The sequence below is a fragment of the Agelaius phoeniceus genome, chromosome 2, assembly GCF_051311805.1.
Source record: "Agelaius phoeniceus isolate bAgePho1 chromosome 2, bAgePho1.hap1, whole genome shotgun sequence".
Lineage (NCBI taxonomy): Eukaryota > Metazoa > Chordata > Aves > Passeriformes > Icteridae > Agelaius > Agelaius phoeniceus.
In genome coordinates, this window is record NC_135266.1 from 64,940,525 (window position 1) to 64,968,359 (window position 27,835).

The 27,835-nt window shown below is 42.1% G+C and overlaps 1 protein-coding gene across 8 annotated transcripts; it reads right to left on the bottom strand.

Annotated features, from left to right (window-relative positions):
• Nucleotides 1-27,835, bottom strand: DHRS12 (dehydrogenase/reductase 12). 8 transcript variants are annotated; one of them, XM_054653573.2, is made up of 10 exons: nt 27,663-27,830; nt 26,920-27,053; nt 24,289-24,371; nt 17,906-17,998; nt 17,024-17,105; nt 7,462-7,523; nt 6,623-6,727; nt 5,978-6,068; nt 4,518-4,655; nt 1-1,948 (listed from the first exon to the last, which is right to left on the bottom strand). In XM_054653573.2, exons 1-10 carry the CDS (start codon nt 27,716-27,718, stop codon nt 1,821-1,823), a joined length of 972 nt encoding a protein of 323 aa, XP_054509548.2. In that variant the 5' UTR covers nt 27,719-27,830; the 3' UTR covers nt 1-1,820. The 8 variants fall into 8 exon arrangements, 6 of the variants coding, with proteins under 6 accessions (XP_054509548.2, XP_077029832.1, XP_077029833.1 ...); XR_008536102.2 differs by lacking the exons at nt 1-1,948; nt 4,518-4,655 and adding exons at nt 5,105-5,247; nt 5,717-5,882 and having other exon boundaries at nt 27,663-27,835; XM_077173717.1 differs by lacking the exon at nt 26,920-27,053 and having other exon boundaries at nt 27,663-27,801.

Consider the following 27,835-nt stretch of genomic DNA (forward strand, 5'->3'; position numbering starts at 1 on the left):
TTAGCCTTGCAGCTATTGGGTTAAGAAATGTAGTTAGTATATATGTTTCCAGCCATGCTCTTGTTTTGGGTAACTGTATTTAACAGCTGAAACCATAGAAAATGTTAATACCAGATTTGCAGGAAATAAACCTCTGTACAAGCCTTGCTGTTGTTTTCTTTCACTGTAGTGCAAGAAGGAGTTAAGTTTATAAATGAGGCAATAACTTGAATGCTGACCCAGCCTCTTCAGGAGAAGCTGTGACAGCCTGACTTGTCTCAGCACTTCTTATCATGGGAAAATTTTTGTCAGGGCCTTTTGGAGAGTAAAGTCTTTATTTCTAAGGAGATTGACAATAGGCTGAAAAAAACAGGTTTTTTCCTAAACTGATACTTAATAGGAGATCTTTGAATAATGAGGAAATCCCATCAGCCAGGAGGAAACTAAATTACATAAAGCAGACAGAAGGAGCTCTCCCCTGTCCATCACCAGTCTTTAGCTGCCAGTCACTGCAGAGAGCTCAAGAACATCTGTGTTATATTTGTGTTTAGGTCCTTGGTCCTCCCACACTGGTGTGAGCCACATGTGAAACACTGCAGCAACTTGGCTGGGTTCTGGAGGCAGCTGGTTAATAAACACACTCAGTTCAGGAGAAAAGGTGTTACCTTTGTTAATAATAGTCTTGGCTTTGCAGTAAATCTGAAATAATTAAGACAAAATGAGTACCACCAGAAAGTCTTAGTCTGAGCTGATTGTCTTCAGCACTCATAGAAAGATGCAGCACTGTAGGTGGTGCTTCTTAAACTAGATCCAGTAAATCCCTGTGAAAAAGCCCATTTTCCCCTCTACCGATTTACAGCGAGAAACTCTGTGAGTAATTCAAATGTCCACAGATCAGGCAGGATGAATCCTGTCCTCTGTGTCTGGAAGTAAACACACCCAGACAAAACACAAGCCTCTCATCAGGAGGTGCATTCTCCTCTAAAACCTGTGCCACACCAGTGCTCCCTTCCCCTCTTAATCCATTCACAATGATAAAACAATTCCCTTTAATTTCTCACAGAAATGGCAAGCAGATACACGTTAACATGTTGTTTCCTTTTGTGCCTACAGTCATGCAGCCATTTCTCTGCTGGATCCAGCCATGTCTGGGTGTGTTGTGTTGAAACCTCCTACTTCATGGTATTTTGACATAAATGGGATAATATTTAGCCCTGGCTCCATAAAGTAATGTGGAAGGCATTTGGCAGTGTTCCTAAATTCTTGCTGTTTAAACATGAGGAAGCAGATCACTTCTGCATACCAGCACTAATTTATAGAAACTAAAGGCCGTGAGGAATCCTTCCCTTTAAACTAAGCAGGCTCTGCAAGAGAGTTTCTGCATTCCCAGTTACATGCTTGAGCCCAATCACCCTCATGCAGTGAAGGAAGCCACCAACCTGTCTAATACAGCAGTTAAAAGTTGTGTAAAACATTCCCACTTCTTTCCTGAAGTCCTTCACAAAGGTTACTGAAAGTACACTCCTCTGCATTTCTCTGTGCTGAGTGTTTTAAATTATTCTAGGTAACTTTACAAAGTCTCAGGGCTTATTTTAATGCCTCTCAATTTTTCTTCCAATCCAAAGAACACAACCTCAGTGTGTCTTGAGGCAGCAGCTGCATATTCACAATGGGAGAGACTTGGCAGCAGAGAAAAATTACACAGGAGCCACTCTACCGCCTCATTATGAGAACACCTGAACCTAATTCATTTTTAACAGGCTTACGGCATCCTACTTCCCCTCAACAGCAGATTACTGTGTAATTAGAAGATTTGTGGTGACACTGTGTCAGCAGAGACACTAAATTCCCGGAGAAGCAGATTTAAACTTCTGGGAGAACTCTTCCAGCACCTCCATTAGTTTCTCTTCATCCTCTGGTGGACTGTGGGTGTATGCTAGGGGTAAGTGTGTAGGGACTGGTTGCCTGTCTGGAAGAAAAGAAGAGAAAAAAACCAACCTTATTGGTACATTAACTCTCTTATAGCAGAAAGGAGGTTTTTCTGATAGACTCTGTACTGCCCAAACATACCTCATGGTCTTGAAGCCAGGAAAATTAACCTTTTAGGTAACTGTAAATAATGCTAGTTAAGCATATCTTCTCAACCAAAAATTAAACCAATTCAATTTGTATTTTGGAGCTGGAGTGATTTTTCTGTAGCACAATATGACCTGGACTGTGCAGCAAGCTCCTATTTGCAGCTGGGGACAGTTTAGGAAAAGGATTGCTTCCCTGTGGGGTTATGCCTGTCACTAGTGCAGCACCTGCAGGCAAAGAGCAATAGCTGGAGTCTGTTGCTGCAGGCAGAAGATGATTTTGCACTTGAAACAACATTTTTCCTTGCCTCCTGGATAATCTTTCTAGTTCCCAGCTGGGACTCTGTAATTAGGATTATTTTCAATCTTAAAATGCTTGTTTCATCCTTAGAAACAATGTTTAAATTCTAAATGCAAAGGAACTTGAGCTTATTGCTCAGTCACCATAAGTGACACGTATCCAACTAAGTTTGCTCAGTTTGATGCTTTGCTTTGTTTTCCAAATCTCATGCCTGTCACTCACTCTGTAAATACAGCTGTTACCACCATCCACTCTAAGGGATCCTCCCCTCCAAAAACATGGTGTCTAGAGCCTGAGAGCCTTATGACAATGCTGTCAGGTGTCTGTAGAACAACAGTCAGAGCACCGTTGCAGCACTGTTAAATCTACTTAGCAAGCCCAACTTCCACAGCAGCCAGCTGAGACAAAAAGAACAAGCTGCTGCAACCCTGGGAAGCAGATTTCCCTGAAAACCTATCAGGCTGCCACTGGGCTTCCCAGGAGAGCAGAGGTATTTGCTCTCTTAAGAGCACATGTTTACCTGACTGCACACACCACATAACTTCTGCTCATGGAAAACTGAGGAGAGAGAGAGAGAGGGGAATGTTCCCTTCTCCATCACTGAATATGAACGGCTTCCCACCTAGCCATAGTGCTTCCAGTAGCCTGTGCTAAAGTTTGGGAACTAGGTATGAAAGCCAAGTTCAGCATCACAGAGAAGATGTTTCTAGTCTTTGGAAAGCACGTCTCTGTTTTTATATATTTTAGCAGATGCAGAGAATTCTGGTAGTACTAGTCATATTCTCACTTCCTTTTATTATTTTCTCAGGTTAAAAAAAAAAAAAAGCTGGCTTTGGTTTGCTCTCAGAGGGAACAGAAGAAGAGAATGCAGAAAATGGAGGGAAACTGTGACTGATTTGGAAAATGGCTGCCTAGGATCAGAAGTGTGGGGTTTGTAGCAAAGTGCTCCTGCACCCCAGACCCTTCACTGAAAGGGCTTGAAGAGTGCCCAAGCTGAGCTGTGGCTTCCAAAAGGTCATAGAAGCAAGAAATAACTGACTTCACCACTATTTGTTAAGCACAAGACATACACAGGACAGAGAACTTCTCTTGCAGCTTAAGAGCAGTCATACCAGGACCAAAGCTCTCAAAAGTCAGTAGCTTTAGCTAAAGAGGCAGGGCATGTTCCCTGTTTACCAAAACTGGGGATAGAAAAAGGCCAAAGGGAAGAGCCTGGTGAAACTATGAAAGAAACAGAAAGAACAACTGAGCAGAAGCATTAGGACCAGAAGAAAGTGGCTGGAGTAAAAGAAAGGGAAAGCCTGGTTCTACAAAGAAGGCTGACCAGCTGGGATGTGGGGTTTCCACATGCACCACATGCTGACATGAAAAATGTCCATTTAAATAACTGTCAGCCAACCCTGTGTGACTGTCTGTGGGACAGAAGGGACAAAGTCAACCCAAATGCAGAAAAGTCTGAGCTTCCTGCATTCTCTATACAGAAATTCAGTGAATCAGGATTTGAGTGCCACATCCAACAGAAGCACTAAGCTTCTGTAAGAAATTACCCTGAGCTTTCTCTCTCTGGACTGACCTGCATCACCATTGAGGCATCCTTGCTTCCAGCTGCTCCTACAAAGATGCCTGTCATTTGTCTGGGAGAAAAGAAAGGCTCTGCCCTACTTTTCCATTCCCTAAGCTCAGTGCCAAAAATGCCACTGTGCTCAAGTCTTTGCCCAGTGTTAGAGAAAGGGGGAATTGGCAGTTTTAGCCAGCATGGAACAATACGAAGAAGAACCTGTCAAAGCAGAGCCAACTCCCGGTGCTCTGTGAGAAAGATGCTCATTTCCTAGCATCATAAAAGATTCTGTTTGACTGCTGTGATTCACCTTCCCTTGGCACAGTCCTACATGCAGCCATTTTCATTACAAAAAATCTCCAACCCTCCCTAAAGAAATGCTTTGAAGTCTCTATCAGCTACTTTAGAGGACAAAGGCAGGAATATAACAATTTAACACAATGCTCACTCGAACATTTAGACTTGAAACAACTTTGAGGAATGCTTTTATCCTTTGCACAAGCTGCCTGGTGCAGCCTTTATCCCCTTCCAGGCCAGAGAGGGATCCTAAGCTCAGGCAGGCTGGGGATCTCCAGTCGGTGCACTGTGAGACACTGCTCCTTACCTTGGAAGAACAAACCACTGGGCAGCTTTGTTGCTTCAGCTGACACCGCCAACCACAGGACGGTGTCGGCTCCCTGGGCCTCCGTGCGCAGAGAGTTCTTCATCCTCTCGTAGAAATCGGGCATGGATGACCTCACAGCTGGAAAGGATAACAATGGAATGGTGGCCTGCCATGCAAGGCTTTTTTCACACACACACACACAAACCCCCCCAACAAATAAACAAACCAAAACCAAAAACCAAACCAGCTTCAAATTGCCATTTTGTGTGTAGGAAGGAGAAGCATCTCTGGAGCTTATGGAAGACAATGAGTATTTCCCCCTATCTGGGAGTAGGATGGCTTGTGGGAGAATAGCACTAAGCCGCCAGATGATCCACCACTTGTTTGTTTGGGTCAAATTACAGGGACAAAACTGACAACAGGATCTGTCAGAGGTTCCTCTGCCAATTCCATTCCGAACTGTAAAGATGACAAACACGGGGAAAACAGAAATTCTAAAAAGCGGTGTTGTAATGGGATTTTTAGCTCTTCTTTTCTCACCAGTTTTAGGAAACCAGTTGCAGCACTGTATTTAAAAATTGCTTACTTGCTGTCTAAACTCTGGTTTCATTTTATTTTGTCCAACAGATGGTGACTGTAGGCCCATCCAATATAGGTGTTTATTTTGGGGGGGTTGGAGAGTCTTTGAACTTTAAGGTGGGACAACTTTATGGTTCATTAAGTTTGAAATCTGCAAAGGAAGTGCAAAAATAAATGTATTTTAAAGAAAAAGAAATACCAGGATATTTAGTTGGAAAGGGCTATTTTCAAGCATAGACAGGGTAAATGCTTCTGTTGTCAGAAGCAAATTTTGGAAAATGCATCCCTATAAAAGATCTAGAGATGTAACTGCTATTCTGCATCCCAAGCTTGGGCACTGGAAACATTGGGGAATGCAACATGCATAGTGCATGCCTGATGCTGGCCCACCTACTCAGGCACAGTCACTGAAGAACAGCTGCAGCTCAGACAAAGGGCTGAATGGCCAAACTGCTTCTCAACAGCAGTAAATGGTTAGAGGAAGAGCAGAGGGCTTGCACAGTGGCGCATCCTCCTGCGTGCCCTCACTAATTCCTAGTGTCTGCACATTGGTACTTACAGAGGCAGAAGGTCCATCTGTGCATTTAACAGTTCCACTACAAATGTAACTTAAAGGTTACCTTAAAGAACCGTGTCTCTGCTGTGCATTTGTGCAGGGCTGGAAGCATTCACTGCCCATTGTTATTCTCTAGCTATACACAGCTAGCAGACACCGTGCAGAATAGAGCCACCAAGGGGATATAAAACTACTTCAAGCACCAGTTTGGAGAAAAGAAATTACTGCACCTGTTGGAAAAATATACTAGGAAGTTTCATTTCTCTTTGCTTTTAAACTAATCCTGAAAAGAAAAAATATTGTCAGAGCGTGAAGCAGATGTTACCTGGGGTGTCTGCCCAGCCGGGGTGCATCACAGAGAAATGGATATTTCTGTGAGCCTTTGCCCACTGTTCTGTCAGGACAACTTGCTGTCTCTAGGATAGAGCAGTAAGAGCCACGCTAGCACCACATTCAACAGCCTGTCCACCAAATTAGTTCCCAGGGAAATAAACTACATCAAATGTGCTATAAATACCAGAGCATTTATGTACAGCAGAAATATACTCTTGCTCATCCTGGCTGGATTTATTGGATAATGCCATCAGAGACTTCCACAGTCATTGCCATCCATACCCTGGCTACAAATTTACTTTTAAAGCAGCTGCACTGCTTTTACTGACCATGACTATTTGCTGCAGACTGTGGGCAAGAACTAAGCAGGCAGACAGGGTTCATCAGCTAAAGACAGTGTTCCCCCTTGGGACTTCTCTCAAATCAAATCAAAGTCTAGCCATGCTCTCCTCCATGCAAGATGTATGCACTCCTAAGGGCATGCCATCATACTCCTGAAGATTACTGCCTGTGCATCTGCATGTGGGTTGGATGCAAGGGGAAAGCAACAGTGACCAACAGGCTTGTTGCAAAGCAGATGGTATGAGCTGCCTAGCAAAGAAGGGCTGGGTTTTGTTTTCAATCCCATGGGCTGTACCTTGTTCTGTGCATATACCATGGTTCCATCAAATGGCCCACTTTCCGACTGCAAGTCAGATATGTTTAATTTTTGAACTAGCATGCCCCCAGAAGAGACAGTGATCTGTAATGAAATGAATGAAAAACAAACAAATGAAAAGCAAAACCAGGAACTCCCCACAGATGCACTCATGCATGCAATGTTGTCTTCAGGCCATAGCTGGAAGTCCCTACAGAGCAGGATTCCTCTGCATACTTTTTGCATTATGCTTATGCTCAGAAGTAGAGCATACCTGGAGATGAGATGAAAGATATATAACGTTTTTAAGAAGGGATTTTCATTCAAAGTGATGTTGATTCATTTCAGGAATTTTGTGCTTCTTCCTTTTGGAAAGTAATGGGGAGAGAGAAAATAGCAGAATAGCACTATTTGTAGTTTGTATGTTTAGCACTTAACAAAGCTAATTAGAAGTCATACAAAACTTGGGAAATTTCATTTTTAAAAATGTACCTGCTGTCTTATTTTACACCAAGATCTGTAAAGTTCTTTTAAGCCTATACTCCTGTTGTACATATTTCGCACTCTGCTGCAGGAGCTGACTTGCCCTAGGGAATCTAAGAGGGTAAGTTCCCAAATGAAGTATTTTACTCTGATTTCCAATGAAGGGCTGGAAATCAGAGCAGGCAGGAGCTTTGCCTTAGAGCAGGAGGTTGTTGTTAGCAAAATCCAAGAGGATTTTAGAGATCCTTACAGCATTGTAAGTAATCCTGCATTGCTAGCACAGTCAGAGAACTGCTGTTACAAGCCAGAAGGTAAAAATAGTAAAACACCCCTTTTAAACAGCATCACAGACTCACCACTCTGGCATCAGCTGCTTTTTCCAGGAGGGGCACCAGGGCAGTTGTCATGATGTATGTACCTAAAAGACAGACAAGCACCAACATTAACTCCTCCTTTTAAAAAAAGCTTTCTTCTCTCTCCACCCTCCTTAACAACCCAAAACCCAAAGTCCCTTTATCTCTGAAATCTGATCTGAACTTGACAATGATTTTTTGTTGCTGCTTCACCTGCAGTGTGCCAGCTCAGTTTGTAGTGGTTCACATTGCCATATACTTCGCAAAAGGCATATATTATTTTACAGATTTTCATGTTTGTTCTACCTATAGAGAAAACAGCTCCCTACATTCATCTGTGAGAATCTGAAGGCAAAATAGTTCAGGTATGGAATTCCTTGGGTGGGGGAAGGTGATGCCAGTGAAGAAATGGGGAATGCATTTCCCCTGCAAGTCTGGCATATACACACAGATCTAAGCTGGGTCATGAACAAGAATAGGAAAGTGCACTTCATACTTACAGTTCTTAGGGCACTGCACATGCACTTAAGATTTGTCCATTCTTCCCTTCTCACTATGAAATCACTCAGAGTACACTGACACTTTTTGTGCTGCACACAAAACCCACTCCTTAAATCCCCAGCATGACCATTATGGATGATAAGGAATCCTTGGGGGGAAAAATATTAATGTTGCCTGCTCAAGGCTGAGCTAAGATTACTTGGGGAAACTTAATTGTGTCCTTCCCTGCTTTTGATCATGTTCATGTAGCAAGGATTTTTACACACCACACAAATATATTCCATTACCAGCAAAGTTTGTTATTACAAACACTGTCCAACTGTCAGTGTATTTGACTCAGACACACAGACACACCTAGTGATGTTTCAGGCAACCAAGTGCAACACAGAGATTTTTTTCGGTTTAAAATGCATTTTTTAAAAATTCCATTTAATTCAAAATTAATTTAGCCCCATTTAGTCTAGTGCTTCTACATCTACTTCCCTCTAATGTCTTTACAAATGGCTCTAGTTCAACAATTCTATCAGTGATAAATGCATTTTTTTTCCTTGAGCTACTGAGGCCATGTTTTTCACAAAGCATGAAGACTTCAGCATGTCTTTATAACCCTCTCTTCCACACAGGCAATGAGATCACCCAGTTAAAATACGGCATGTTTATAAATATGGTACCAAAATCAAACATGTTACATGCCTGGTGAACAAACTGTTCAGTTCCCCTGTCAGTCACAGCAGCCTTCACTTTCTCTACAGAATCAGAGGTATGTCCATACACACACAATATATTTAAAACCCTGGCAAATCAAACTAAGCAAATGCACCGCAGATGAGTAAATGCAGCCTGTCTTCAGCAGAAAATGTGAGCAAAGGCAGTTGCCAGTGCATGACGAGAGCCCGGCTGTGTCCCCTGGTAGCGGCGGGGAGACTGAGCGATGACATCATCGGTACAAGAACTCCCGCCGACTGCCAGGGGAGGCTGCCGCGATGTGCGGGGAAAAAAAAAATAATAAAAAAAATCACTTCAGTATAAGCTGAGAGCCTGGTTTTAATGCTGTTTGGCTGTGGATTCTTAAAAAAAGTAACATCACGTCTTGGTTAAATAAGCTGCCTCTCCTAGAGGCAGAGCTGCAATGCACCATCTCTGTCGATGCTCCATTTTACTGTCCTGCAGATTAATTTACACTTTTAAGGGGCTTCATGTTGATTTGTTAATTCTAAAGAGCTGCAAAGATGAATGCACTAATGTTGCCTTAGTAACAACCAAGCTTTGTTTTGTTTTCCAGCCAAATAAGAGAAATGTTCAATGCCAAAAATCCTGCTTAGAGCAACTACAGCTTGTCAGAAGTTTATGTGCTTATTTAGAACCACAAACTAACTGCAAAGCCCACATCTCCTCTCTTCCTCAAGTTTATTAAGAATTCAGTAAATCCCACAAAGCCAGAGCATTCCATCTTTTTGCCCCACAAGACCACTTGCTCATTTGCTTTGAGACAGAGCACAGAGCAGTTTTGATCACAGCTTCCTATGGTAAGCAACAGTATCTGAAAACACACACAGACACAATGCATCAGGCATTAAGGCTGCAGCATTTAATTTCTCCCACTGCTAAATATTTCACCAACTACTGTCCCCATATTAAGTGTTTGAACACAAACTCCTCATTCCTTTGACAAAAATACTTGGGTATTGCACGTTCTTATTTGCCTGGGCTGGTCTGTCAGGCAACAAAGCCTGGAAATTTAGAATGGTAATAGCAGAACAGATAAACTTTATCAGCAAGGTTTGTTGCTGGTTAGAATACATCATCATCAACTGAAACCTCCCTGTTTGTATCAGTGCAAAAGCTGGCCCATGGTTTGATGCTGACATTCAAACAGCCTGGGAGAATGCTCAGTATGGTCACTGCAGGGCCTGGCACAGCTGTGCACCTCACGGCAGCTACTTTGTCCAGCACAGCTGCATCACAGCAGGCACTAACACTGAAGTTAATTTCTGAGTAAAAGGGGAAGCAGCAAATGAAGGCATTGCCTGCCACCATCCTTATGGGAAAAAAAAAAAAAAAGAAAGAAACTTTTCTTACTAAAAAAAAAAAAAAACTTTGCAAGGAAAACCAATACTGATTTGGTAGAAGAAACTACATTCATCTCTGCCCCTATGTAAGTAAATCAAGGGAACGTCCAAACTGTATGTCCTTTTGACAATATTTGATTATTAATAACAATGTACTGAATATCAGTCTTTCCAAAACAAGCACTTGGGCATTCTAACACATTTACTTGATGCAAAAAAATTCTTGTCTGTTAAAGGAGAAACTTCCTTCCACAGAACTTAATTTAAAAAGGTAAGGCATATCAAATGTGGTTAATGCTTAATTATCACTGTGTTCAAACTGTACAAATTGAGTTGTTTTGTTGAGGTTTTTTTAATGGTTTAATACAAAAGTACGTGAAAGGAAAGGCAACATTCAACAGTGCTGTGCCTTGCACTGAAAGCAGTAATTACTGGATATCTGTTGAACATACATCTAGTACTACCTGCATTTAGGACTGTGTGACAGGGGCCAGATTTGTGCATCACCATTTTCTGTCACTGGAAGGTACATTATCCACATGGCCTGAATGCTTGTCTCCTACTGAAAAAAAAAATCAGTGAAATAAATGGTATACAACATTTCCCTTTGATGAGAAGTATTTGCTGTGACACAAAGGAGTTCAGCACAATGAATTTGGGAGTTTGCTCGGAAGCAGCAAGAATGCAGAAGGTGAGCCCAGTCTATCACACCCATATACAGGATTTCATCTTGCCCTTACTGAACTCTGCCAAGGTGAAGAGTTGACTTGCAAAACCTACTGGACAAGCTACAGCCCTGTTCTGTGTAATGAGGTCTGACACAGTACTGGCTGGCCATGTTTTCTCCAGTCAAAAAGGCTCCTGGGATAGATGCACAATTTATTTTAAAGATAAACAGTCTCTTAACAGTAGTTTTCTTTGGAAAAACTTCTGTAGGCTTTATGCCTTGGAGCTGATCTCCCATAATAGGAAATCACATATAAAACAGAGTAATTAAAACTTTTTGATAGAGCAACACCATTACACACCATAAACCAACGTCATATGGTAAAGTAGACAGGGTGGGTTGCCAATTAAGCATTAAACATGCTCGTTCCAGTAAAAGTAATGAGCATGGCATTTAATCAGAACATACTTTGTTCATGCACATTGTAGTTTAATGTTTACTTGAAAAATATAAAAACAAAACCCACCAAAAATATTCAATCACCATGCATTCCCTTGTTGTCTGTCTGGTAATTGTTCCACCTGGTCTGAGATCTTCTCAATTCAGTCGAGTTATCTGATATTGTGCTCTAACTAACAAATCAAATTTTTGACTCCATACAGTGAACTCCTCTGCCAACCTGGATAAGCACTAATTCAGTGGCTTCACAATCAAAGAATGAAATATTAATGACATATGTGTAAAAAATGAGGCACCGTTATGGAGATAAAAATTTGATTCATACAGTAAGTTGTTGGTTTTTTTTAAAAGACTAAAAACTACAAGAATCAGCCTGACTGCTTCATAAACTCCTAAATAAAGTTCTGCTGCCTTTCCCATGACATGATGCAGAAGCTGAGGGGACTCTATGAAAGACACTTTTATTAGGTCTTGTGGAAAGGTAGCTCTGCATGTTCTTACAACGGTTATTCCACTGTGGGTCTCATGACATGAACAAAATGAAAGCTATCCTAATGCACAGGACAGCAGCCTCCAGTGTATTAAACACTGGTCTTTCTCACAGAAAACTGTATTAAACACTGGTCTTTCTCAGAGAAAACTGGAAAAACGTAAAAGTAATCAAAATACAGGATAGCCCTAACAGAAAAGATAAACAAACACTGTGCATGCAGATTTCCAAACTGCTGGTGGTTTAAATCAGTCTGCCAGAACCTGGAAGACTCCTTAGGATTCACATAGTTCAGACTGAAAATTAATACGATATGACAAAGTAAAAGTACACAAACATATACTCTGATTTGCTTCAAGATTTAATGCGACCCTAAAATCTGTATTTTATAAATCAACCTTGAAGAAAATTATGGTTTCAGCAGAAGTAACATTGTCAACCCACTACCTTCTTATAACATCAAATTAATTGATGATACAATTACTGTGAACCCAAGTGTCTTGGTGGATTCCAGAATGTTTTTTGCTTGATGTTCTATCTGGCAATTAGTGGCACATTGCTGGTGAGGTTTTTGCCCTGCTAACATTGGAATAAGGGCAGGCAGCCAGCACCACACTAAGTGAAGTGCTTCATCTGCCTGAGCTCTGCAGTATTATTAGGAAGTGTTATTTTAACTGTGAAAAATGTGGGAACAAAAAAAACCTAAACAAACAAACAAAAAACCCCAACACCACCAAAAAACTTTCACTGTACAGATTTCAATGGCTCATTCATCTGGTAGAAATCAGTTAAAAGGGCTTGCTTTTCTTGAGTCCAAGTAAAAACAAACCACACAAACAAACAAAACCACCCAACAAACAAAGTTCCATTCTTCATTGGCCTGATTATCTTTTCCTGCAGTTTATGCAGTTCCCAGTAAGAGACATCCCTGAGTCTCTTCTCCTGAGTAAGAGATCAGGAATGAAGATTACAGTATGCTGTCTCCAAGGGCCAATTCCACTGCACTAGCAATAACCGAGAGTGCACGGGAAGAGTTAATGAACATGAAACACAAAATAAAGGTTTACATTTCCCACAAATGACAAAGCTCATCTCAATAAGGGCTCCTCTGTCTCCTGGGAACCAGGCTTCAGTACAGTTTCTGCATGTGCAATTATATTCAACCTTATCCTTTCACATACCACCTCTGATCCGTAAGTCTCAAAGCTCTTCAGAAAGAAAACCAGAACCACAGCCTCCTTTTCACAGATGAGGTTGTCTTGCCAAAGATCAGGCACTGAACTTACAGCAGACTGACAGCTGATATTCAAGTTATTTGACTTCCAAGTGACTCAGAAGACCAGGCTGCACTGGATTCAGTTAACACCAGTTAGATACAGTTCATGTGTAGGGAAGAGACTGACAAACGTGCACCCAGGTTAGGCAGTTTGCCATAGATGGGCTATAGTGTCACTATGACAGATAAACATCTTACTTCCTCTGCCTCTAACCCTTCTTGTACAGAGTGGAAGTATATGTCTATATATTATTAAAACATGAGAGCCCATTAGATTGAAGAAAAGATGCATACTGGGAGCATCATTTATCTCTCAGTGTGTTTTAGCATCCCCTTGCCTGGTAAGTAGCAATAAAAAAGTAACATATATGTCATTTTTCCATGTCAAGTAGGAAGATATAGTGAGTAAAAGCAAAGTGAGGCAGGCGATAAAACAGAGGAAAAAGGACTGTTTCAGCTAAATGCCTATTGCTTCAATAGGAACATGCTGCTTTTGCCTCTACTTGCTTATAAATGCTGAAGGTTTTTTCAAAATGACTGAATACCACCAGCTTTAATAGTCTTTGCTGGGAGTTATACTAAAAAAAGTAAAATGAAATTAAATTTGAAAAGAGTTTTGACTCAGAAGTCTACGAGACTCATCAGAAGAAATTATTTCTTGTTGCTGCCCAGCTCCTGGGTATAACCCTGAGTACACGGTCAGCCCACAAGAAATATAAGGGCAACATCACAGAAACTAGAAGACAGAGAAAAAATCTGTCCATCAGGACTGGCAGGTCTGCAGGAAATCTGTCCATGTTACCTCCAGTGAGTCACTCAATTTGGTTTATTTTAAAGTGTGTTTCAATCAGCAAAGTGCTATTTCAGACTTGTGCAGAGCCAGTGCTCCCACATTAGAGTCTAAGTGTTCCATTCTGCTCTCTACATTCACTGAGCTCCAGCAATCAGACAACAGTTCTTGAGCCTCTAGCAGGGAAAAAAGGCAAGGTGTTTCATTTGACAGCAACAACAGAACCACAACAAGCCATGCAGCATTTGTGCCTCAGACTCACTGTAAAAGGGAACTACAGCACAGATGCATCTGCCACCACCTGCCCAAAGCACTTTACAGTTTGAACTTGAATATTAAATAAACCATACAAAGCCTTAACTGTCAACCTGCATTTTACATTTTCATGAACTTCATCCATCTGCATATTCTGACAGCACCAGAGAGGACTACACACCTCTTGTTTCAGTAGCCACCCTCAATGAGCCAGTCAGCTGTGTTTTACATTAAGGGAATTTTACTTTCTATTCTAACCACTGTTATTTTTGTACATATTCATACAAGAGGACTTATGCAGTCATTTTTGTCCCATGTAGTCCAAGAAAAGATCAGGATATGTTTCACAAGTCAGATCATCAATTAGAACTGAACACTGTCATGCGTTATGCTCAAAAATGTACTAACAGATCAGTCAAGAGGAAAACATTCCTAGACTAGATTTAAAAGCTCCACAGCATTTCAGACACCTAAATGAGCAATTTTACAGCTTATAGAAATGTTAATCAGATATCTGATACAGACTCACTGTATCAGATTCAAAAAACTCAAATTCAAAAACTGACGTGTGTATTTAAAGCATGTTATATTTCAGTCTTGCATTTTGAGATAGTTACAACCTACACACTCCACGCAACCTACACCTCCACACTACAACCCACACACCAGAGATAGGAAAAGTATCCTACAAGGTAGGAAAAAAAAGTGAAAGAAACATGGAAGGAACACCCTAGATGTAAAGATTTGCAAAAGATATTGATATTATTCTAGCTTGTTAGTCAAGTGAGGGACAACTGCATATTTTCCAAACAAGGGCCTTGAGCCCATGTCACCCTTCAGTCTTTAGCATTACTGGAGCAGAGAGGGGAATTTAGTTTGCTCTTTCAGACCATTTGCAAATTTATAGCCAACCTATATTCCAGCCATATCTAAGTTAGCCAGGATTTTCTCTGAGAACTATAACCACAGATAGTTACTGAAAGAAATTAACTTCTCCCAAGAAAAACACACCCAAAGGCACCTAGTACTCAGGGAAATGACAGAGCACCTACTCTGACAGGTCTTTCTCCACACAGCTTTCTCCTACTCTAGCTCCAGAAGTTATGATTTATTACCCTATCCCCTTGACTTTGAAGAAAAATCCTGTGGTTTGCAGCCTTGGTCCTTCATGTGTGTCTGGCCTGCAAGCACAGAAGCTTCCTGTTGCACTGCCAGCTTCTTCCAGCTCAACCAAGTCCCACTCAGTTCTAAAAGATTCAAAATTTAATCCTTATTTTTGTCTAGAGAGAAGCAGTCTAAGCAAACAACCCAGTCCTTGCCTGAACTCTGTAGAAGTCGGACAACAGAGGATGATTTACCTCCTTAAACTTCTTATACAATCATGCAGCAAGTGATACATGAACGAATAACGGAGATCTCTAAGTAACATCCACTAAAGATAATACAGGCATTTTCCTAGTTTGCTACAACTATAATTCAGCTTCCTCTGTGCAGCTGTATACCACTAGTAAGGCTGATTTACAGCTGGAAAAGCAGAATTTGCTGCTTCTACTTGTGTGATAAAATATAATTCAAGTGATGCACCAGTATATGGTTCCTCAGCACTTAATATCCTCAATGTCTGAAACTAAACCAAAATATGCTTTTGTATTCAGACTGTTGTGTTTGTTTCACTCTGCTTCTCTGCTGAAGAGCTGTACCTTTGCACATTGCTGGGTTTTTGTCTGAAAGACCACAAGAGGATAAAAACTAATTTAAGGTGAATAGATCCCTCAGGATAGAAGTTCTGGTACTTACACAGCCAAGGGAAATTTGATGGCAATATAAAACTCTTTTTGAATTTTTTGACCATGAGAAACAGAAGAATGTTAGTAGAAGAATAAGTCTGAACCAAATGAATCTCTGCCTTTATACTTGATTTAATTGTCAGTTTAATGTATTCAGACTTGCAGAAAAAATGAGCTGTATGCACAATAACAGTGAAGCTCAAGACATTTATACTAAAATGTTAGTTTTCAAACATAAATAGGATTTAAGGAACCAATACAAGAAAAAGGCTAAGAATAAAAACCAACAATGGTTTCCAGGTTATACTAGTTCTATAAATGCCTTATCTTTATAGACTAGGTTTTCCTCACCCTCATTCCAGATAATGACGAACAGGAGGAAAACACAGAAACAAAGCACCACAGTTCTTCCTTAATGTGTCACTTTTGAATATATTGAAGACTGGGAAATCCACCTACCCTGCACGGAGGCAGAGGGAGAAGAGTGTCAGGACTGTTGGGTTGATGCAAGCACCACGTGTCTCTTTGCAAAAGGTGCAGCTTTCAGCCTTACAGACATTACCAGTGTCAGACAGCTCTTCTCTCTGCTGGCTGGCTGTTTGCTCACCTCTTTTCCACAGCTTCTGGGGGCAAACCTTCCACTTGGCTCGCCATTTTCCCTGCCCTTCCACATCTCCACTTTCCCTCTTGACTCACTTCCCATCCTTTGTCCCTATTACACCAGTGCCACACAGTTCACACACAAAGCCCCTTTCACATGGAGCACACAAGACTTGCCCATTGCTGCTCAATCCCTTGACTAGAGATTGCACCTGCTTGAGAGTGTCCAGGGCACAGGCCTCCTGCACAGTGCCTCTGTCACACACAACACGCTCTGCAAGCCCACTCAAACATTTTAATGTCTCTTTAAACATCTGAACATGTTCCAAGCTCCATCCAAACCCCAGACACACAATTATTACAAAGAGCATCATTAGCAGCAATGGTCAGAACTAAGTTCCCTAGTAAATTTCAGAATCAACCTGCCATTTTCCACTTCTGCTATGATAAATAAAGATGCTGATATCAGAACAACTGAAAAATGGAGAAATTAAAAAATGACACTCCGAACAAGCTGTAATATTTCTTCTTTTCCTTCCTGGCTCTATTCCTGGCATAGCAATGCTATGATCCATCTTTAAGCAGGAATATATACCTCACAAACCCAGCTATAAAAACACACTTCTGTAAGCAAAATAAGCATGCTCCAGAAGAAAACCTTCAATACTCACCCAAAGTGTTTGTTGCGAAGTTTTTTTCAAGTCCATCTTCAGTTAACTCTCTGTTATTCACCATACATCCCGCATTGTTGATCTGCAAAACAACTCCTTTAAACAAAAACAATCAACACAAACATCTACAAGGAAATCCACACATGTGAGCAGTCCATGCTAATTTGCTGTCTTCTGGAACTACAAAACAAAGCTACACACTGTAGCTTTTATTTGTACATAAAACATGACTGCAAGCTGTGTGCAGCTAGCACAGCCTCTGACACATTTGTTTCTCTGCCTCACCTTCCAGGAGTTCAGACTTTTCTTTCCCACCTCAAAAAAAGATCTGCCCCTACACACCTTCCTGCATGTTCACTGGCACTCCTCAAAAGTTATTTCCTCTTTTTTATCAGATGTTCCTCATCTAGTAAGCATGAAAGGAGCTGCTCCAGATGGCTTGGTTGTGGTTCAGCCCCCCAAGCAAATTTTCACTGCTAAATAAAGGGGGAACTGCACTGAGCCCCTTGCCAACCACGATGATTAACTGTTTAGTTTCTCCCTGGCTCTGTTTTAGTCTCTGGAATTTTTGCAAAAGTTTAATCTTTCAGGTCTAGCTTTAAGAGGGACAATGTTATTAGCAATGAAAGTCAAAGAGAAAATGTATGGTGTCAACAAAGTTGCAGCTATAAAATTACTGCTTTTCTCTTTTTCTGTAGCACATCTGTGCTAACTGAGAAGGGACAAGAGCAAGCAAACCATAGGGACTCCTGATAAAAGCATTTAGAAAAAATTAAGGAGAGAATTGTGGGCCTAACTGTCAAGTCTACATGACCTGTCAGACAAATTCATAGGCTACACACTCCCAAGACAGACACACATGATTAAAGTACATGAACTTACCAACACATTTAATTTATGTTCATTTTGGAATTTTTCAGCAAACTTCCATATTTCCTTGGGATTAGATAGATCCACAATATGCAAGAAGATGTTCTAAAGGAAAAGAAACTAAGTCACAATCAACAGGGAAAGTGAAGAGAAATCCTGTTTAGGCCTGTCTAGGTGAAAAGGTATTTAAGTAGTATGAAAAAAATAGTGTCTCCAGAAGCCAACTAATACAGGCTAACATGCACAACTGTAAAATTTAACTCCAGTCCTTAAAACATGTTTAGTCATTATTCAGCTGCTTCTGAGACACAGATTTTTAATGCCAAAGTTATTAAGAGAGAGTCCTACTTAAATAAATATATGTGACAGACAGGCATAACAGAGAACTAGAAAAATATTGCAAAGCGTGCAAAATTTCAGTTGAAACAATTTAGCAGCTTTCTCTTTGGCTGAACTTTCCAAGGAAATGTTCAAGGTCACAGCATTAGAGAATAATCTAGGTTGGAAGAGACCTCTGGAGGCTGCTTGGCAAACATGGAGATTCACCAGTCTGTCTGAGCCCCTTGCTCAGAGCATTTGATCACCCTCGTGGTGAAAACATTTTTCCTACTGTCTACTCAGAATTTTGTCCCTGTTCCAGTCTGTGTCAGCTGCCTCTTGTCTTCCCACTGAAGACCTCCAAGAGAAGCATGGTAGTGCCTTCCCTACACACTCCCATCACATGGCTGTAGAACACAGCAAGACCCATCTGAGCCTTCTCAACACTGAGCAAAATCAGCCTTCTCAGAGTCACTTCATACATCACATGTCTCATCTCCCTAGTCACACTCTGCTGGACTCACTCCAGGACATTGATGACTTCCTCATCCTAGGGAGTCCAAAGCCAGGCACAGAACTCCTGTTCTGGTTTCACAAAGGCTTAATCAAGAGGAAGATGCACTTCCCTCAGCCTGCTGGCTAGACTCATGTTCATACAGCCTGGGGTATGGTTGGCCTCCATTGCCCAGGACACTGCTCACAGAGGGACAACTTGTCACTCCCAGTTCCCTTTCTGCCATCTGCTTTCCAGCCAGCTAGGTAAAGACTGCACTTCATTCTGTCACCTGTGCTCTTGAAAAGAAGTCATCAGATTCTGCCCTTGTATTGATTCATGAGGGAATCCACTAAAAATCATTAACAGATCAGCTCTGTGCTGTTGATTGTTACTTTTAAAGCCACATGATCCAGACAGTTTCCCACTCACTTTTCATCCACCAGTTCAAACCACATCTCTCCAAACTGGATACAAGGATATCATAGCAAACCATGTAAAAAGCCTTGTCAAAGTTAAGGAGAGTCCACAGGCAGAGTTATCTCACCAAAGGGATCAGGGAGAGAATCAGAAGGGTAACAGATAGAGAACTTGGGGGCTGAGATAAAGACAGATTAATAGGGAAAGCAAAAGCCACAGACAAGCAAAAAAACCCCAAGCCTATGAGCATACCATCCTGAGAACACCCAATCTTGTCTGATCTCAGAAACTAATCAGGGTTGGGCCTGGATAGTACTTGGATGGGAAACTGCCTGGGAATACCAGGCACTTTATGCTTTTTACAAGGAATTAATTGACTGCCTCCCATGGACAGGCAGGTGTTCAGCCATCTCCCAGAGAGCAAGGCTCCATCACACATAATAGTTATTTGGGAAGCCACCACCCCAAATATCTCCCCATTCCTTTTTCCTTCCCCCAGCTTCATATACTGAGCATGATATCATATAGTGTGAAATATCCCTTTGGTCAGTTAGTCAACCTGTCCTGGCTGTGTCTCCTCACAACCTCCCATGCAACCCCAACTTCTCCAGTGTGGCAGCACAGAAAGTAGAAAAGGCCTTTGCTCTATGTAAGCTCTGTTCAGCAATTGCAAAGGCATCTCTGTATTATCAACCCTGCGTTCAGCACAAATCTTAAACACAGACACAAGCCACTGTGAAGAAAATTAACCCTATTCCAGCCAAAACGAGTACAATGAGCAAGGGTATACATCCACTCCAGCACTCTAGTCATGCCAACTATTTCTGCCTAATGCCAATGAGAACCCAGTGAGATCACAGCTCTGCAGTCATGCATGGATTCCTGTGTCTCCTATGCTATGTGTACTCATGAACAAGCATCTGAAATGTGGTCCCAGACATGCTACTTTCTCATGAAAACTGTGAGAGCTTCCTCCATTTCACTGTCCCCTAGACACTCACTGCTCCCATGACTCTTCTACTCTTCTGCGTTTGGTCACTACAAACCAATGAAACCCCTTTAAAGCCTCCTCAGTAGGCTTAGCAAACCTGCTGGCAAAGACACTCTTGCTCTAATACATCATTGCTCCTCAGCTAAGCTCATTTAACAGAGAAGGTCCAAGAAGTCATGAAAGCTCAGGACAAAGTGGCACCAGATGAACATTCAGGTGTTGATCTGCAGGGCATATATGCTCCTACCCCAAGCCCTTCCCTTTCACTGTGTGGATTTAGGAGACCACTGCTAGGGCTTCCATGCCCTTGGCTCTCTAAACATTCCCAATGAATTCCAGGTTACCCCTCACAATGTCATGGGTGCCCATGTGGCTGGGCAACAAGAGGTACTAGGCCAAGGTCCAGACCAGCCCCAGCAGACTCTCTGCAGTACCTTACATCTGAGCTCCCAGCAAGTGACAAACCTCTCAAGTCATCTAGCCAAGACTGCAGACGGGTGCCTCCACCCCCCACAGGAAGGAGCCCTCAGCCATCATCACCCACCACTTCCTCCCACTGTCAACAACTGTTCAGGATCATCTGTCTCCAACACCTCCCCTGACAGAGCTTGCTCTTCCTCATCTGTTACCATGGCACTACACCTATCCTATAAAATGCACATCTGCAGGCAGAGAGGGAGCTGCCTTCTGTTGCTAGCATTCACAAGCTTTAATTCCTCCCCATCTTAGAAGTCTCTGTCCACTACTTATTCAAATGCAGCTTCTAGCTGTCCCTCCTTCCATGCAATGTGCTCTTCTACTCCCTGTAGAGACCCTGTCAATCTCCTGTTCCTATTCCCTGTTGTTCTGCAGCCTGCTCATCTCCTTCTGTCACATCACCTGGCAGCTCAGCACCCTGAGGACAGCAGAATCCAACACATGGAGCCACCATCATGTGCTGCCCCAGGCTCAGGGAAAAGTCCCAGTCAGTGCTGGGTGCCTTCTGCATCCCCCTGCATGCTAACTGCTGCATTAACTGCTAAACCCTTGTCAGTCACTCCATGTCACAACTCTCTTGCAAATGTTTTGCAACGCTATGGCCAGCAATGTGGATGCAATAGGAAAAAAAAATAAAAAAATGGTTGACATAAAGCAAAGTTATCATTTGCTAAACCGCTAAAGCTAGAAATAATTCCTCCCTCCAAAACATCAAAAACCTTTTACTGTTTGCTACAGACAATTCTTTTGCTTTTGGCAGATTTGTGTTCTACACAGTACAAGCAGAGTGGCATTTACAGCATACAAAGGCACATCAACTCCTACTCTTCTCCTAGACAGCACTTAGTCTCAAAGAGACACCACAGATAGTCTTATGACGTATGCCAGGAAAAGGCAGTTTTAAAATAATTATGCAGAGGATGTGTTCTCTTGCAAAACAACAAATAATCATTAAAGGGCCTCCTCTCTTTCCAAGTTGTTTCTTTAAATACTCATTATACAAGCAAACGAGAAAAGTGAAGAAGCTGAAGAAATGATATGGCATTATTCCCTGCCTGTAATTCTGCTTCCCTGAAGATAAAAAGCACATGACTTTCTCTCTAGTCAGTTGACTTCAGCTCCTTAGTTGAGTTTGAGTCAGAATTTTCTCATTGTAATAATGTGCTCTAGGATGACCCTGCTTGATCAAGGAGATTGGACCAAATGATCCACTGGGGTCCCTTCCAACCATATCCATTTTGTGAATAATTTCTGACCAAAATCTTGACACTGCTCTACTGGTTCAAGCTGGATACCTCTTTAAACTTTCTACTTTTAAAACTAATACCATTATCTACTGGTACAGAAGAGGTAAAGATTTTTGGGCAAAATGTTCAGTATTGCAAAGGATTTCAGAGATTGAAAAAGATCTAAATCAACACTTATCTGCTGAAGACTGTCACATTGACTCAGGAAAGGGATATTCAGACCTGTTTCCTATGAAAGTCCTCAATGGTAGCAAAGCCATTTTCAAAGCAAACCTAATCTCTGTGACTTGATCTATTTTAACAAATTAGGAGAACTTTCCAGTTCCCAGATCTAGGGCCAGGTGACTGCCAAATAACTCCATTTCAGCACTGCACTCCAGCATGTCCTCTGGAAGATGAAAAAAATCTTTGGTGTATACTATAACAGGATCTCCATCCAAATTATCAGAAAGAGCAAATTGAGCCTGGATACAGCCCGTCAAGTTGCAGATAAAGCATTTTATTATCTCTCTGTATTGTTTCTGAATGAGCACTTACAAAGAAGGATATTTTTGTGGACTCCTTATTAAAATGCTCTTCCCAGTGCAGTCACGTGTCCCACAGGGCCTCTTGTACAGCTCATCTAACACTTCACTGAGAGCCACTCTCTGCACAAGTGCCCTGTCCCCAGGGTCACAAACAAGTTCTGCAGTGCCCTCGCACTCCCCCATGACTACAGAAATGACAGGTCTGCAGCCTACCAAAAAGTGGGAATGCAGTAATTATGCTGCCTTTAGAGGGAAAATATTATTTGCCTCAAGTTTTTTTCCACCAGGTGACAGAAAACAGAACATGGAGAAACCTTCAGAGGTCGAACTCACATCTCTTCCCAGGCAGCCTGACTGCAGTTAGAGAAGGAGGTAACACAGATAATCACCAGCCTTACTACAGCCATGGGATTACACAGCTATAGACAGCTGGAAATTGTTTATTTCTACATAAGGACTGATCTAATTCACCTCCATTAAAGAACTGAAGAGTAATGCTAGTTGTCATACTAGGGAACTGAAATCAAAGAACAGAAATTTAGTCAATATGGCATCTCTAACCATGAAAAACTCTTCAGAATTTTTGATCCACATCAAAACCTATTACTGGAATCAAAATACAGCATACAAGAGCCAGAGCCAAGTCATTATTTAAAACAAAGACAGGTCTCCATCCATGTGCTGTGGGTTAACCCTGGTAGGAAGTTCAGCCTCATACAACCCTATTTACTCACTCCATTCCCAGTGGAAATGGGGAGACAATCACAAGGACAAAACAGGCAAAACTTGTGGGCTGAGATAAAGACATTAATAAGTGAAGCAGACTGTGTGTGCAAAAAAAAAAAAAATAAAACAAGGAATTAATTCACTATTTCTTTCTATCAGGTAGGCATCTTGCAATCTGCAGGAAAGCAGGACTTCATCCCATGCAACAGTGATTTAGAAAGCCAAATACCAGATCTGTGAATGCCTCCTTTTGCTCCTTCTTCCTCCCAGCTTTTACTGCTGAGCAAGATGTCATATGGTCTGAGGAGTCCCTTGGGTCAGCTGGAGTCAGCTGTCCCAGTGTGTCCCCTCCCATCTTCTTGTGCACCCCAGCCTGCTCACCTGGTGGGGCAGTGTGAGAATAAGAATAGGCTTTGATGTTGCGTGAGCATCATTCAGCAATAACTAAACTGTGGGTTGTCTACGCTGGTTTGGTCACAAATCCAAAGCATAGCACCAGTGGAACTGCTGGAAGGGAAATTAACACTATCCCAGCCAAAACCAGGGCACCAAGTAAGAAAGATAATGACTAGTGAACTCCATAAGCACAACCTCCTGAACAATTAATGAAAACAACAGTGACAGATATAGAGGTGGACTGTACAGTGATATATTCAGAAACAAAAAGAATGTGCTACAGAGGGAAGGAAGAGGTATTAATAAGAAAAGGAAATGAAAAGGCATGTAGAGCATGGAATTAGTACCACACACAGGACTTCACAGAGCAGCCAACCTTAGCAAATCAAGAGCATGTTATTCAGACACATAAAACCTTCAGCTCCAATGCTGTAGACTCATAAATGTTGTTGCAAGAGTGTTGCAATGCATTAACTTTTAAAAGCCTGAGACACATAGTTAGGAATAGTAAGTAGGACATCAAAAAGCAAATCAACAAACAAACATTAAATAAAACAGCATGCTGCTGATGATGTTACTAATCACAGAATACATCACCTAATGAAGTTAGGTGATTCAAATGGTTTGAAGTTAATCACTTCAAATCATTTGAATTATAAACTGCTAGATGTTTCCGTGTCTGTATGAAAATACTATTAAAAACACAACATCAAGATGCTGGAAGAGTATCTCATGGCCTCTGGGGTCTTTAATATGAACAACCTTTCTAAAAGTAAACAAAAGACTAAAAAACAACTCACCTGATTGCCCGTTTCTGTCACTATTTCCTCTTTGGCAACTTCAGCCCGTTCCTTATTTCGGCAAACCAGATGAACTGTGCCACCTGGTGGATTGCAACAAGAAAAGCATTTGGTAATTAATTACTAACTGCATTTGGGTGAGACATCAGCATCTTAATTAGGTGAGATATTGGATAGAAGAAAAACAGTGGAATATTTCTGCTTGGCTTTTGTTCCTGTGAAGGCAGGCAGGGTCATCACGCGCAAGGAAAGGGCCACTGCACTCTAAGTACTGTGCTCAAACCATTTCTGTCAAGTCTGTACATCACGTTTAGTGGGTGAAATACCAGAGCTAAATGGGAAATTGGAGCTAAGGCATCTGCACTATAGATTTTTTTTTTTAATATATGCTTTAGGAAGTTCAGTAAAGAGCTTGAACAATACAAGTGACTAGAATTGCTTTGCAGAAAGGAAATAAAAGTGCCAGATATCAGAATTCTCAACAGTGGGAGATAAGACAAGGACTATGGCCTCAATTGCAGCTTGCGAGGCTCAGGTCATCTGAATTATTTCTCATCAGAAAAATAATTTTCAGAAGGTTTCTCCTCAATAGGCAGGCTTTCTCAAGAGGATGCATAATTTGCATCCTTGTGGGTATCAAGCAGCAAAACACAGCAATGACTGGTTCAATCTACCGTTGCCAACAGTCCTGCTCCAAGTGAGATCCTGGACAAGGTGACCTCTAGAGGTCTCTTCCAACCAGTTTTTCCATGAAAGGAAGACACAAGGCAAGGCTCTTCTCAGAGACCTGGATACTTACCACAATCTCATCACTTAATCATATTAAAGAAAGCCTTCAAACACAAGACAAAACTACAACTAGGCAACGGTTTTGGTTTTTTTTCTTCACATATTCTCTGATTGTTACAAGCTATGTGTTAATTTCAGTCCTAGGAATACCTATACTCCTTACTTTTGCCTGTTTTTAAAGGTGTTTTAGGGATTGCTAGCAATCCACCTCTAGAAAGCTCAAGGAATTAATCCCTAATAGAAACATAATTAATCCATAATAGAAACAACAACTGTGTCGGGTCACGTTTTTTAGTGCCCAGAACCCAAATGCAGAACACCAAGTCTACCTTTGGATGATACAGTCACACACTGCACAGCCCAATCTGGGGTCTGATAACGAAACCTTTTGTCCACAGGAGAGATTTTTCCACTGAGCACCAGGAGATGGGGGAAGTTTAGGTGTGACTGACACATTAGGAAATGAATTTAAATGTATTTTCTTTGGTAAAGATTGAAACTGTTTGAACGCAACACATGGGAATAGTCAGAGTAGTTGGGAGAAGACTGAATCAAGCTGGAAGTGCAGTTCACAAGACATAGAGGAAAGCCCAAATCCAAATATCCATAAGACACCAATTCAGAGAAAAGCTGAACTCAGACTTTAGCAATTATCAGTTAGAAATATCTGAGTGCTTGAAGGTAAAGCCAACAGAGCCTGATTATTCCTCTGCTGAGTCAGAATTCCTTATTCACTTGTCATGGAGTACTTGAAGAGATTCAACTAGAAGCCTGAGCCCCAACAGCTGACACTGAATTTCAAAGTGAAATGTTCAAGGATGGGACTGGGAAGTCATTTTAACTTCATGTGAACAGCAATGCCCATGCAACAGATCAGACATGCAGTCTGAGCCCAAGGTTGTTCTGCTAAACATGGTGACCTAATCCCAGAGAGATCCAGCCAGCTTTCCAGCTTGCAAAACCTGGTAGAGATATCCATTTGTGAGCAGAACAGTCACCTGACAAAGCAGTACTTACATAAAGTGATTATGTACAATAGCAGTGGTGGGAATCTGAAATCAATCACATGTTGGCACTGATGTAGATCTTAAACTCAAAGACTCTTTGATGCTAACAGTTTTGAATTAGTTTTGTTTAACTGAGTTGCCACTTTCCTTCATAAGATGGTTATAAAACCTAAGCAGAACAAAGAGAGAAAAGAGCCACAAGCTCCTCCCCTTCATTCTACATGCCAAAACTCCTGTCACTCTTGCACAACAGGAATTACTTTGTCAACTCTGTAAGGGATTAGGTTTATCCTTCAGCAGCAGCTAGGCCCAGTTTACACCATGTCCTTGTGTACAGACAGCAACATAAAAACATAATTACATGTAATCAGCCAAAGGGCACAAACTCCAGGGTATTATCATTAAGATCAAGAACAGCTACATGAGGGTTTTTTATGCCCTTCCATCTCATTTTTGTAAAGGCAATTGTTTTCTTTCATCATATGACAGATTTGCAGATTCCTCAGTTCAAATTCAGCCAGGCTGCTACTTGTACCGAATTAACCTTAAACAGATACTGATCTGTCACCAACATTCTCAGATGCCAGTATAACACAGATAGTTTTGGTAAACATGCACTTGAAAACAATTTGCAGCTCCTCTCTGCTAATTTGGTTTCCTTATCCCAGTTTTCACTGCACTGATTGGGCTTAAACCTCTAACCCACACTAAGACCCCTGTGAAATGATGCCACATCCCAGGGATTTGTGTTTGTGTGTAAGTGCTGGAAGGCCAAACCTGCTGCCTTCCATCTTCTCTGTAAGCCTCATGGGAGCTCCACAGCAGCCCTGCTCACCTCTCCTCGCTATCTCCTTTGCTGTGGCCTTGCCAATGCCACTGTTTGCACCAGTGACCAGGAAGGATCTTCCAACCACATCCACCTCCACATCAGCTGGGTTGAAGCGCTTGGAAGCAGACTCGTAACCACCTCTGAACAAATCAAGAGACACCTGTGAGAACCTAGAAGCGAGCCCTTCCAAAACAAACACATGTGTGGGTTGAAAAGCACTTTCACAGCTCAGCATCCAGTAATTGCCCTATTTACTCTCTGTACCCATGGGGCAGGCCATGAATACCAGTGACACTGCAAACAGCAATGTATCACAGAATCATTAAGGTTGGAAAAAAATCCTTAAGATCATCAAATCCAACCATCAACCCACATTCACCCACGGCCTCAAGTGCCGTATCCAGAGGTTGTTTTCAAGACTTCCAGGGATGGTGTCTGTATCACTTCCCTGGGCAGCCTACTCCAGTGCTCTGGAATGAAAGCGACAACTCGCGATGGCGTTTGGCCACCCCAGCCCACCCAGCCCCAACCTCGACCCTCGGGGGGCGGCCGGAGCCCCAGGGCGGGCAGGGCAGGGCAGGGCCAGGCGGCCCTCACCGAGCGGGGCTGGAATCCGCCCGCCTTGGCGGGGGCGGGCAGCCATCCATAAAACACCACATGGGTACAGTCTCGCCGCAGACAGACAAGAACAGCCCAGCCCGGGCGCTGAGCCCGCCCCACGCCGCCTCCCGGGCGGCCGCCGCCCATACCTCGTGTACTCCCGCAGCCCCTTCACGAACCACACGGTGTTGCGGTACCAGGACATGGCGCTGCTGCTGTTGCCACCGCCCCTGCAGCCGGGCTAGCCCCGCCTCTGCCCTTACATAAAGCTCCCGGCCAGCCCGGCCGCGTTAGGTAAGGGCTGAGGGGCGGCTCCCCTCGG